We start from the raw sequence: 12,904 nt of genomic DNA on the forward strand, positions 1-12,904 counted from the left end.
TATTTTATTTATTTATGTCAAGTAGAATCGCGAAAAAGATCGTATAGCGTGTCGGCTTAAAGTGTTTTTACACGTTAACACATTTTACACATTAACAGTGGCCAATCTTTGGATACTACTAAGTACTCCTAGGATAAGGTCAATTAGACAAAATAATTAGAGACAATTTGGACGTAGACATACTATAATTTTGTAGGCCACGCGTGACGTCACGCACGATATTTCAAGTTCACGCACATAACGTGTTTAGTTGTTATTTAGCAAAGACAGAGCAACCATCCGAAAATATTAATAACGAGTGACTCTGAACTTCTCTCTTAATCTCTCTGACTCTCTCTTCGCGCGCACACAGCATAGGCTACAGAACACCAAAGGTAGTCTTGCGCTCAAGGGTGGTCATTTGTTCCTTAGCAACAGCTTGTGAGAGCAGCACATTAATTGGTGTTAGTTTTAATGTTTGTTGACGGCCCTCGTTGATGGGACTTCTCATGCTCCCTAAATGTTTCCCCTGCCTTTCGCCAGTTGTTAAACCCTCCTTTAACAAAACTCCCATCCCTGTTCTTGTCTGCACTGACAAGCTTCTTTTCTATAGCAGAGCAACAGAAGAAGCACACCGCATTATCATTTTATTTTATAGAGTGAAGCCATGTCCACTGTTTAAACCAGCCTGAATTCAAGGATTGGGTGAATGTTTCCTTTCCGAACCGCCTGGCAGGGAATGTAAAGTCCTTGGGCTGGCAAGGCTCTTCACCGAGGGCAACTGAGATGTTGTTAGCTGCTGGACGGGGGGCAACGTCGTTAACAAGAGCCGCGGCCGCGGGTGTTCTCTCCTCTGGGCTGCTGGAGTGACAGTTGTCTGTGTCCACATGCAGGGACTCCGAGTCGATAGGGTTTTTTGGTTGTTTGGCTTTGGGACCATTAAAGAAATCTAATATTCGTTTTTGAGACATAGTAGTATAGCAATACTAGTAGCAGACTATTACTTGTCAATTCAACTTCCTCAACCGTGATTTTTCGCGCACAACGTTATTTGTTATGATATTTTCTGTGTAGTAAAATGTAGCTTCACGTCGGGCCGAACCACGCCCCTTAGCTGTGATATAATGAGCATATACCACGGCCTGTCGTGAGCTATTGCTTAAACATATTAAAGCATTTTGTGATGTTCTTTTTTTAAAACATTACTCTGGTTTTCTTTGCTAACTGAACAGTCTGTCAAGTAACCAACGTTTGTTCGCACAGAAAAGGGAAATAAAACAAATGTCATAGCTGACATCATTTTTGGCTCTTGGACGTTGATTCAGCTGGCAATAGCATCAGCTGTGGTTGCAGTGAGTCTGTGTGTGCGGTGTGTGTGCCCAGTTAACAGAAAGATGTACATTTGAGGTTTGGTGAGTCATTTCCACAGTTTAGCCTTTTCATATCCAATCGGTCATCTGAGAGTGATGAGTCGCTAGGACTTTTTCCACCCACTTAATTTCGACATCTTCGGTCTTTTTTCCTTTCTAAATCTTTTATCTCCTGGTGTTAAGGCTTCTGTTATTTAGTTACGACATATAACTATTTTTGGTACTTGACATTGATTTGGATTTGCACTGATCATAAATCTAAGTGTGCAATGGGTAAATTCTGTAGATGTGCAGATTAATCACTGGATAACGCTTTGACCTAGTGGGGGTGTTAATAGAATAGTCGAGTGTACAAAATGTATAGATAAACCATCAAATAGTTATTGGAGATATTTCAGTCTGGACCTAAGTGGTGCCGGCCTCAAAGCCGCGCCACCAGCTTGGCTAAAAACACATAATAGTTGTATAAGAAGAGAAACACTTCCTCCCAGTGTAATGGAATGTGTGGCATCTGGGTCATTGTCCAGAGTGGGCTCGTTTAGTTTTTTAACCTGGAACATCGGGTCAGGATCATCCCACTGACGGGAATCCCACCCCTCTACATTCCTGGAAATGTGGATGTCTCTCTGAACTGTGTGTGTTTTGTCTTGTTTTTTTTGTTGTCTTTGTGACTCTGTTCCTCTGCCCTTTTTGTCAAAAAGCATCACCAGCTCAGAGAGCTTTATCCGGTGCTATTCTCTCACACTTCAATCCAGAGAAAAAAAGTTCAGGATACATTCATAAGCAGAAGTCTCCCATCACAGTGTCAAATGTATTGTTTCGTTTTTTTATGTATCTCTTTATTTATACATTCTGTTAGGTTGTCTTACTGAGCGGCCATTTGGACAGTTGGGATGTGGGTCAGGGCGCCATGGATGATGGAGGCGGAGCCATGATTTCCTGGGAGGCCCTGTCACTCATCAAGGAATTAGGTAATATAGAAACAGACACTGTATAAACAAATGTACCGTCCAGATAAACTTCCACAAAACGAACAATGTTTCATACTGCAGAGATAGATCCAAAGTATACAGACGGCAGCAAGCCTACACAAGCTCAGAAGCAAACAATGTCAAGTAAATGATTGACTTTATTATTTAGCTTTATGCAACCTCCTTCTTTTTAAACAAATGACAACAACTCTAACAGTTAGTAGGACAGAATATACTAAAGCTCCATAATCAAATGGAGCAAAACTACATTTTCTACATGGGTGTTTCAACAAACTTCAAGGAAGTATTCCATTTCTGACTAAGGGACAAGTTACAAAACAATTCCTCCGAGTGTAAACAGTCATTTCCTCCAACTGTAGAGGAACACACAGAATAAGGGAACACGCTTGGATATACAGTACAGTATTCTTCTGGACAAAATAATGCATCAGAAAAAGTGGGGACATGATCATCAAACCAACAGAATCAGATCCAGTGATGAAAATTGTAGTCTGGAATATATATAGCCTACTAGTTATCTAAAGAAAGGTTAAAAAGACCATTCATCACTAAACATGGCCGTTTTGTTAATTGGAGCTGCACTCTTTCTCCTCTTAAATTATTTCTAGCTTATTGTGTTGATTTTAATCTTAATTTATTTCTAGGTTTGCGTCCAAGGAGAACCCTGCGGGCGGTGCTGTGGACCGCTGAGGAGCAGGGGGGGGTCGGGGCGCAGCAGTACTTTGATCTACACAAGGTACTGTATACTACTACTGCAGTACCTGACAGAAAACTCACAGTAAAAGCAGTAAAGCTTATCATTACTACTGGTAAGAAGCAGGATGTTTCTTATGAAGAAATGAATATGGATTTTTGTTTTATCTTTATAAACAAACATTTGTTTTTTATGTGTTTATGCTTTCACCATGCTTAGTCCCCTTCCCCTATGTTCTTCTTCTCTCCCACACAGGTGAACATGTCGAACTTTGACCTGGTCATGGAATCTGACTTGGGGACATTCACCCCGGAGGCTCTGCAGTTTAATGGCGGTGATGCAGCACGAAAGGTTAGGATTGAAAAACAAGTCACAAGATCATCAGAATGTATTTATTTAGGTTAAAAAGTCTGTATTTTTTTTAAATACAAGATTCTGGAAGGTTTGGTGAATTAGTGATCAGTCCAGTAAATCTGATGTTTTATGTTTGACTTCCTAGATTGAACATTTTAAACTCCAGATTGAACCTTGCATTTACAGTAACCTTAGTATAGTCTCTGTTGAGCATGTAAATGCTGAAGATCCACAGGATGACTCGTCTTTTATTCATGCGGTTAGATGGTCTCTTAATATTTACAATGGGTTTGTAGTATGGTGTCTGAATAACAAAGGCCATGTAATATAAACATTAGTAAATCTCTGAAATAGAATACTTAATTTGAGCGAGCCTTGTTTGAAATTGCTGGTGTACAACAGATTGTGTGAAAAAGCACTAAACTGTATCCGTACCAACAGGTGATGGCAGAAGTGGTTAAACTGTTGGCTCCCATTAATACGACCAAACTGGAGGCACACGGAGAAGGGACAGACATCTCCCCGTGGTTAAAGGCAGGAGTACCAGGTCAGTTAAATCAATATGTCTATTCTATCTGTCTGCCACTAGCAACAAATGATCATGATAGGATATTTTATATTATAACAGAAAATGCAGAAACACTCAAATGAGAAAGTAACTCATCCTTATTTATGTGGTTCTGGTTTAATACCTTCTCTTAAAGTGCTGTTTATACAGAATCACATCCTCATTTATGAACTTAGACACAGTACAGTACAGGGAAGTAGGTAAAGCAGATACTTGAAACGTACTTTTAGTTTAGCAGTAAGGGGGAGATACCGTAAAAAGCCATGACGAAAAAATGTATATTGATTTTGGATTTATTGAATAGATGATTGTAGAAACAGATTGAACCCTCACCATTCATGTACTTAATATCTGACAGTGTATTCCTTTTATTGTGGCTTTAAGATATTTGAATCTGACTAGCTTATATAGAAGTGAAATTGCAACGTAAACGGAAAGATGTTGTGTATCTTATAGACAGGTTACCGTAAACACATTTGATTTGAACTTTTTAGTACATACCATCTTCAAATCAGAAACTAGGAGAACTAGTTGAGGGAGAAATCCATGTGTGCTATTGTCAGGTGAGATGTAGAGGACACTTTTACAGTAGTTGAGATAGGAAATTGATTTACTAAGGGACATCTTAATAGTAATGTTTGCAGAGGAACTGAAAACCAAAATATAAGATAAGACCAATTGAGCAACTACACATGATGTACTCATTGTGTAAGTACTGTCTACAATAGCACTATTTTAGACAGATGTTCCTGTTTAACCTTTTGCTCAATTATAATAATTAGCTGCACGGCCACTTTGTTTCATGACACTTTAAATAAAATAAAAATGTTCTTGACTCTAACAGTTAAAGATTGGGTTTGTCTTACAGTTTGTGACCCGAAATCTTCCAGTAACATGATATTGTACAATTTTACAGATGCGTTTTTTTTATTGTTCTTTATTGACTGGCATTTTTATTTTGTCTTGAATTCAGCTTCATTGAAATTCATTCTGTTGAAGCTGAAATGAATTTGACATGTTTAGAACATATTGTAAGCCTTTTATCAATTGTATGTTGAATTATCTTGCCTACAAGCAAGGTCTTTTTTACAACATCAAAAACAGGGCTTAGTAGATTCCCTCCTGAGTGTGTGCTAACAATATGAACATTAAACTACAAAAGAATAATAAACAAACACAACACATTATGAATAAAGAGAACTTTGTTTTATAACAACACATATCGAACATGTACTGTATGTTTTTCCTATAAAAATGAAAAAGATAATCATCTCTGAACACAGCAAGTTAAATGACGAAACCTGTGAGATAGGATCCGGCCACCGACAATTCACAGGTTAAAGATTAAATCTCAGTTTTCCTGTTGGCCTGCTCGAAATACTTTTCGGCACACATAACCAGTAGCTCCAAAAGCTACATTTAAATCTGTATGGACACATCTTTTCCCTTTTGGTTACTGTTTCAACATGAAATACAGTAAATGAACCAGCTTCAAGCTGCAGGAAAAAGCACATGTAGAGCTGAAACTGAACCTGGTAGTCAAAAAAGTGTCCTTTTGGGTAAATATCAAAGATTTCACATTCCCCTGATACACTTGTACATTTTAAATTCAGCATCCCTTGATTAGCAATGATGGTGAAAAGCTGTACCGATCCATATCAGTTTGCCTCAGTCCTGATGGATTTTTTGATAGTGAAAATAGGAATTAGTTTGTTTCTATCTTTGTGGTTCCGGTAGCTATTGCACTATCCAAACTTCTTCTCCTACCCTGTCTAGTTTCGAGAAGTGAAACAGCACTGTTCTCAGAAAAAAACATTGAGGTATAACTATATAAAGAAGAGGAACAACGAGTTAATAAAAACACATTACACATTTAGCCAGGCAGACCACAAACCCCATTTTTAAAGCAGTAACCAAATGGGAGAATGAGTTGCCTAAAGGCATTCAGTTTTCTACAGTATTATTAAACAGTTCCAATGGAGCGGCTGAAGTCCTGCTGCCTTGCTCAAAGAGTCCACATTCATGTTGAATTCCCTGGTTCATTAATCCCCATAGACGAACAGCCTTCTGAGGGGCCTTCCTCCTCGTCTGATAGGCTGAGTCGAGGTCTCTTTGGTGGTCTCTTAACCATGGTTGGTTGTAGGAGCAGCAGTGGACTGTCCAAGGGGAAGGTGGGGGTGCAGACACCACAATCTTTGCCGGGCACTCTCGCTTGGGTGGCTTCAAAGTAAAGACAAAGAAACAAGTCATTATGTCAGTAGAACATTCATGAGAACACTTAGTATTATCATTTTAAAGTAGTATTAAAGTTAATACACAAAAAAAGGAAACAACATTTTACACATAGCTACTTGATGATGTGTAGGACTACAAACCTGTGCTGCGAACGGGATTCTGCAGAGTTCTCTTGGATAACTGTGTGCCGACTGATCTTCTCGTTAGAGGTTCTGTTTTTATGGATAACTGAGTGTCTGATATTATCTCTGGAGGGTCAGTCTGGGAGGCTACGTGTCGTACAGCAGGCGAAGTTTGACAGAAACTGTCCCCAGTACCCTAAACGTAGGGAAACAGTGACACTTTATACATCCATCATCACAAATATCTTTTAAAATAACATGCTAAAATATTGAATGCGAGTTTCAGGTTGGTTATTCCACAGATATTCCCTCTGGTCTTCTTACTCATATTCATATCTGTGCATTGCTCTCCTTAGGCAATACAATCCAATGAATCAACAATTTATCCTACTTGCCCAGTGAAGAAATAGTATTTTGAATGGATTCGGAGTCATTGGTTCACTTGACATGGAAGCAATCGAAAGAAAATGAAATTGTCTTTAGACTTTCAAAACACTTTTGTAAAATGAGTATGCCAATCGGTAACTTAAAAAAATACACCTTTATTATAGATGTGTCGCCTAATCTTTCACTAATATGGAACATTTAGTAGGTTAGCAAAACTAAATGTCTAATATCAGGCAAGCTCAGAAACCAGAGTGTGTTAAATATAAATAAAGGGACGCTATACTGTATGATAATGTGCACACAGTAGCCTATGTGCTTATTTTGCATATGCTGGGTTGGAAGCCTCACCTGTGGCACCACTTGTGCAGAGGTAGGGACAGATTCAGGGTTTATGAGAAGATGCTTTTTAAATTCCATTTCCAGCTCTGCATAATTGGAGAAGTTCTCGCGCGTAAAGTGGAGATAGCACACGTAAACAGAGGAGGGGGGGGTGTCGAACCGACCCAGAGCCTGCAGCCAGCGGTGGGCCAGCTGCGGGTCGGGGGGTATGGGGTGCAAGCCCTCCGTGCTCCTGCAGTCCGGATAGGAACATTTTCGATCCATGTTGGCCCGCTGAATGACACGAGAGGATAAGCTAACCAAGCTAAAAACGAACCAACGTCAACTCCTCTCATTTGATTAGAGGCGAAGTCACGCCCATCTAGTTCCGGTTGGAAATGCATTGATACCTGCTTTACTGTCACCTGCTGGACTGGAGTGTACGTTTAAAAAATAAAATAATCCATTGACAAAACTATCCCACCCTAATGTTCGCTTACTAGAATGGTCTGGTGCTTTCAACCACATCACATGATCTTCAATTTTCCAATCTGAGTTAGTTTGGAACCGTAACGTGCATGCTGTGTTTCTGACAGGATACAGATGATGTGTTGGATAGGGGCTGAGCTCAGTAGACTGACTGTAATGAGTGCTAGCCTGTTGCTGGAGGACAACAACAACAAACCAACGGTGCTTTAGCTCGGTTTTACTCGTGGTGTGTCTCCCCCCTCCCCCATAGATCCTAACAGTCGTGCACACACACAGTACACCCATTTAAATTCATGTGCGCTAACAAGTAAACACATAAAAGCTTTTACATATAACGTTGCAAAAAACGGTGTGTCTCATTAGCGTAGCGTAGCTTACAGATCGATGATACTTGTGTTATCTGCTACGGCGTGGCTTTACAGCCTTCACACAGATCGCAATTGCGGCAGTATGTCTGAGCATGTTATCAAATGCCCGATAATTAAAATAAAAGCAAAGACCGCGGAGCGTAAAAAATGAAATGTTACAAAAACATATAAACACCTAACCGATTACTGTTTGGGTTTGAGACGACATTGATACGGTGAAGTTACATGCTACAAGCTAGAATAGTGTTCAGGGAAAACACCGCTAAATAAAAACTTACAGCTTCCACATTGGATCTGGCCTCACTGGCCTGGTCCCGGATGGTGGGTATTGATCCCGGTTTTAGCCTTAGTCTGGAGGCAAATCCTTCTTTGACTTGAGCGAAGTTCATAAACATGTCCGGGGCAAAATGTTCTGAACACACAAGCAGAAATCTGTTGTAGTCTTCTGGCACGTGTCCCTGGAAAATAAACTCTAGCCACAGATTCCTGTATTTTTCCAGAGATGGCAGTGCATGCAGTACCTTGCCCTTGTTCAGATTATTGCAGCCAACAACAACACAACGTTTAACTCCCTTGGACGACATCGTTGTTAGAGTACGCAAAAACATAGATGTGACTGGGGGAGCTTTAGTACGGTGGCCGGCAGGTGCAAACGCGGAACAAAGGGCCAAAAACGCTTACATAAGCAGGAAACAGCTGCAAAAAATGAAATTAAAAACAAACAAATCCTGAAAACAAATACAACCAAAATACGCTGCATTTACAGAAGTGATGTAAACTAAATACAACACACAAACCCCGAAAACAAACGCAACAGAAAAACGCTGCAAAGTCAAAAACACATACAAACCCCAAAACACATACAAATCCCAAAACACACAGTGCTCCAGGCCTATAGGGGGCGCGCTACGTGGAACAGAATGATGTCTGACCAGAGCCCCAGAGTACGGTACCGAAGTGGGTCGTTCGAGAGTATTTGTAGTCCCAGTCCGCCCCTGGTATGCACCTATCATTATTGATAGCCAGTCTGAACCAGAAGACAAAATGGTGCCTCATTCGACCCCTCTCATTCGACGTCAGTTAAGTTCACTGATGATGAGGGACAAACTGAGGATGGAGTGGACACTGGTGGTCCCAAGCGTGAGTTCCTGACCCTCCTTATGGAATGCCTGAGAATGCGAAGAAAACATCATCTCATAGCAACTGTTTGTGCCCCATGGCGGTGTGACTTTCCCAGCCGCTCACTGTCTCAAAATCTGATTCTAAATGTATAATGTTCTCCTATAAAGATATAACTAATACACAATTATTCATGTATAATATAAGCTGTTTTGTGTATTTAATCATGCATTGGTCTACAATTTAATGATGGCTTCTACATATTTCACATAAACAGACAATGAAAAAATGTGTCCTTCATGCTGATAACTAGTGTATGCATCTGCCAATTAGTATTCTAAACAGAGTAGTGTGTTGAATCCTTATTTCTTGCATTTGAAACAGATACAATACAAAAAAAGTGAACTTACTGTTGTGTTCAACTTCTGCCANAGGCTCCGTCCTCCGTGTATTATTCTTATATTATTATATAGAGTCGTTATTCATTTGTTTTAAAGCTCAATAAATAACAAAGAAGACCTTTGACCGGCACTTTACTAATTTTGTCCGGAAGATTTAAACTTAAACGGGCATGTTGACTGGCGAAAAAAAATCTAGTTCATAAAGATGTCCGTGGTAAAATGTTTAGAACACACAAGCAGAAATCTGCTGGAGTTTTCTGCCACAGATTCTTGTCTTTTTCCAGGGATGGCATTGCATGCAGTCCCTTGTCCCGATTCTTGCAGCCAACAACAGCACAACGTTTAACTCCCTTAGACATCCTGGCAAGAGCAGGCAAAAACACAGATGTGACTGGGGGAAATTTAGCTTTCCGACAGCCTATATGCGAATGAGAGGTTGGGCAGTGGCCGTGGCCCAACCCCACATTCCCCTGATAGGTGGAGAGTTGGCCCAATATCCGTAGCGCCACCGTCCTGACGTCAGGACAGTGTTCAAATCTGGATCAGTCTGTATCAGATCCGTTGCAGCCCCTTTTTTAGAGACTTGGGTATGGAGGAAAAGAGAGAGGGTTGTGTTTTCTGACACTTGGTGAGTTCCCTGACACACCGTGGACTAGGGATGGGAACGATTAATCGAAATTATTCAGGTATTCAAATAATTATTCATGTATTCGAATGTGAGTTATTAATATTTTTATGAATTTTTTTCTTTTTCTTTTTTGGGAGGGATGCCTAAGTTCAGTGCATGACATTAAGGATTTTGGGAGATGGCCCTGTGGGCCATCTGAGCTAATTTACAGATGGCCCTGGGCCATCTGTAAATTAGCTCAGATGGCCCACAGGGCCATCTCCCAAAATCCTTAATGTCATGCACTGAACTTAGGCATCCCTCCCAAAAAAGAAAAAGNGCAATAATCATGCTGTCTAATCAGCATCTTGATATGCCACACCTGTGAGGTGGGATGGATTATCTCGGCAAAGGAGAAGTGCTCACTATCACAGATTTTTTCAGATTTGTGAACAATATTTGAGATAAATGGTTATTTTGTGTATATAGAAAATGTTTTAGATCTTTGAGTTCATCTCATGAAAAATGGGAGCAAAAACAAAAGTGTTGCGTTTATATTTTTGTTCAGTGTATATATATTGTATATTTGCTTGTTTATCAACAGTAACAGCTGACACAGTCTAACCCTGCCCAGTCTTTCCATCTTATAAACCATATTTTACACGTTTAAAAGACTAATATACTGTTTCAGTAGTGGCAGCGGGCTGTGTGATAGTTATTGTTCTCATAAAGCTCTCAGAGAATTGGAGAGTGATCTGGCCTTTATAGTTGTTCCACTGTGAAGTTTATACATTCATGTCCACGATGATGGATTAAGAAGTGAACTGTGTCACTGACCAAAGCTATTTGTCTATATTGAGATGTCGTAAAACATGCTGTTAGCCACTACATTCATAATGAATAGGAACTTTATGGATGTATTGTCTTAGGCCAGAATAACACAGTTCTAACAGCTTCTGACTAGTCATGTTAAGGAAACATCATCTGCTAAAAGTAGCAGATGACTGAGACATCACTTCCTCCATCAACCAGATTTATTTTATATAAATGTATTCCAGTCAAATGTTTATTTTTTGTCTCGCCTGTTAATCTCAACCAAGCAAGGACTAGCTGCTGCCTCCCTTACCACAATACGAGGAGAATACAATATCATTTCAGCTGCGTTTGACTTTATATTTGGCTTTGTCATTGTGACTAGCAAAGAAATATTTCAGTTGACAAATATTTCTCGATAGATATGAGGTCTACAAACATCATTTTATAATATGCCATAAACATGTGTCATAAAAGATGTTGAAGTAACATTAATGATTTAAAATATCATAGTTAACTATACAGATGAATAAGAGGTATGGACCAAAAATGTGCCGCTATAGACAAAAATAGGAACTGTTGAATACTTTCATAATTATGTCATAGGTTATATTTCTCAAAATATAATTCACTTACATTGTAATGTTATCTGCACATGTTATAGTCACTTTCAAATGAGTATGCAGTCTTTCAACACATATCAAGTATTATGTGGTAAATCACTGTAATTATGAAACGGCAGAACATTTTATTATTTATTATATCATTGTATTTATTTTTCCCTCACAGAGCATGTTATTTCTGGGTTAACTCTGAACACCTTTGTCGTTACTACCGATTTCTATGTTGGACATCTTTATTTATACTTTCTTGTGAACAGAAAGTGGATTAAAGATCTGACATTTGTTTTCCTCCTCCCAAACATTTTATTTGAATATCTTAATATTTCAATGGGAGAAATGTTTTGTAATCCTCAGGGTGTGTGCATTTCTTCCTCTGAAGAGAGAAGCAGAAATCCAACACTCATTTTTCAGTGGGGGGCGTTCTGTCTTTGGTGTGTTTGGGTTTTCCTCCTGATGTGAGGTGTAACATCTCCTCCCTGTGTCCCCCCCTCCCTCTGTCTCTTCCTCTTTCTGCCTGAAGCTCAACAGGACTATGGGAATGATTACTGAGGAACATTTCTTCAACCGCCCTCCTCTCCTCACCTCCCTCCACGCCCTGTACAAAACACTAAAAACTGAGGAAATGGATAAGTTACTCCTACAAGGCCACCATATTAGTGGATAATTACGACTCGTGACCCCAGTGTTTAACCTCGAGTCCCTGCAGCAGTGGGTTTCTTTTTCAGAGACCAAATAACTTTGAAACCAACACTTTGTTTTTGCAGTTATTCCTGTAAAACGGCAACAAAACCTGAACCCATTTAAAGTTAGAGAGTTGATTTTTAGTCAACTTCCTGTCCTCATTTTGGTCCTGTATAGGTGTTTAAAATCCTTCAATTCACCCGATTTTCAGTCTTTATGCAAACAATGCTTTATGATTCACCCTATATACAGAAACTGGATTCATTTCTCCTGTCAGTTAACTTTATTGATAAAATTGGATGGTTAATCCGGCTGCTTCATCATCTAACAGTCTGTGAGAAAGAAAGGGATTCTTTTACCTTCCCACAAGACCAGACAAAACCCCAGAATAACGCTGCGGCGATGATCCCTGTGCCATCTGTCAACAAACGCTGCTGCACACAATGGTTTGCTGCAACAGCCTCCGCTTTAAACTCAAAGCTCTTGAAAGCTCATCTCCTCTTTTGAAGCCTGCTGGTTCAGCTAAATAGTGATGAATAGCTTTGATGCTGATTGGCTGCATTCATTACTGAAGTCCCCCTCTTATCCGAACATCTCTTGTACTGTAAACTGGGCAAAACATTTACCTCTAATGTGACCCAGATGTGATCCTTCTGGATAAATGTTCACATCTGACGAATCCGGGGTAAAGTCAGACTTATCTTACATTTCTTTAACCAACTTCCTCATTAACCAAAACTTTTAGACTATTGCGGATTCCAAATCTGCCTGTGCAACTCTGTTT

The 12,904-nt window shown here is 39.7% G+C and overlaps 2 protein-coding genes across 3 annotated transcripts in view; one reads left to right on the forward strand and one right to left on the reverse strand.

Moving 5' to 3' along the window:
* The window catches only part of LOC104967573 (carboxypeptidase Q), a gene marked incomplete at its 5' end in the record, with an annotated part of 309,328 nt that extends 303,536 nt beyond the window's left edge, over positions 1-5,792 (forward strand). Inside the window, 4 exons of the mRNA XM_010797072.1 lie at positions 2,209-2,320; positions 2,986-3,077; positions 3,291-3,386; positions 3,831-5,792. Coding sequence (XP_010795374.1) covers positions 2,209-2,320; positions 2,986-3,077; positions 3,291-3,386; positions 3,831-4,040 — 510 coding nt within the window. The remainder of the gene's footprint in view (positions 1-2,208; positions 2,321-2,985; positions 3,078-3,290; positions 3,387-3,830) is intronic.
* Positions 5,145-8,733, reverse strand: LOC104967552 (THAP domain-containing protein 10-like). Of its 2 annotated transcripts, none has more exons than XM_010797041.1 (3): positions 8,155-8,733; positions 6,333-6,510; positions 5,145-6,177 (listed from the first exon to the last, which is right to left on the reverse strand). In XM_010797041.1, exons 1-3 carry the CDS (start codon positions 8,482-8,484, stop codon positions 5,978-5,980), a joined length of 708 nt encoding a protein of 235 aa, XP_010795343.1. In that variant the 5' UTR covers positions 8,485-8,733; the 3' UTR covers positions 5,145-5,977. The 2 variants fall into 2 exon arrangements, with proteins under 2 accessions (XP_010795343.1, XP_010795344.1); XM_010797042.1 differs by lacking the exon at positions 8,155-8,733 and adding an exon at positions 7,050-8,103.
* Positions 8,734-12,904: the final 4,171 nt, after the last annotated feature.

The sequence above is a fragment of the Notothenia coriiceps genome, unplaced genomic scaffold (assembly GCF_000735185.1).
Source record: "Notothenia coriiceps isolate Sejong01 unplaced genomic scaffold, NC01 NC01_scaffold00037470, whole genome shotgun sequence".
Classification (NCBI taxonomy): Eukaryota; Metazoa; Chordata; class Actinopteri; order Perciformes; family Nototheniidae; genus Notothenia; species Notothenia coriiceps.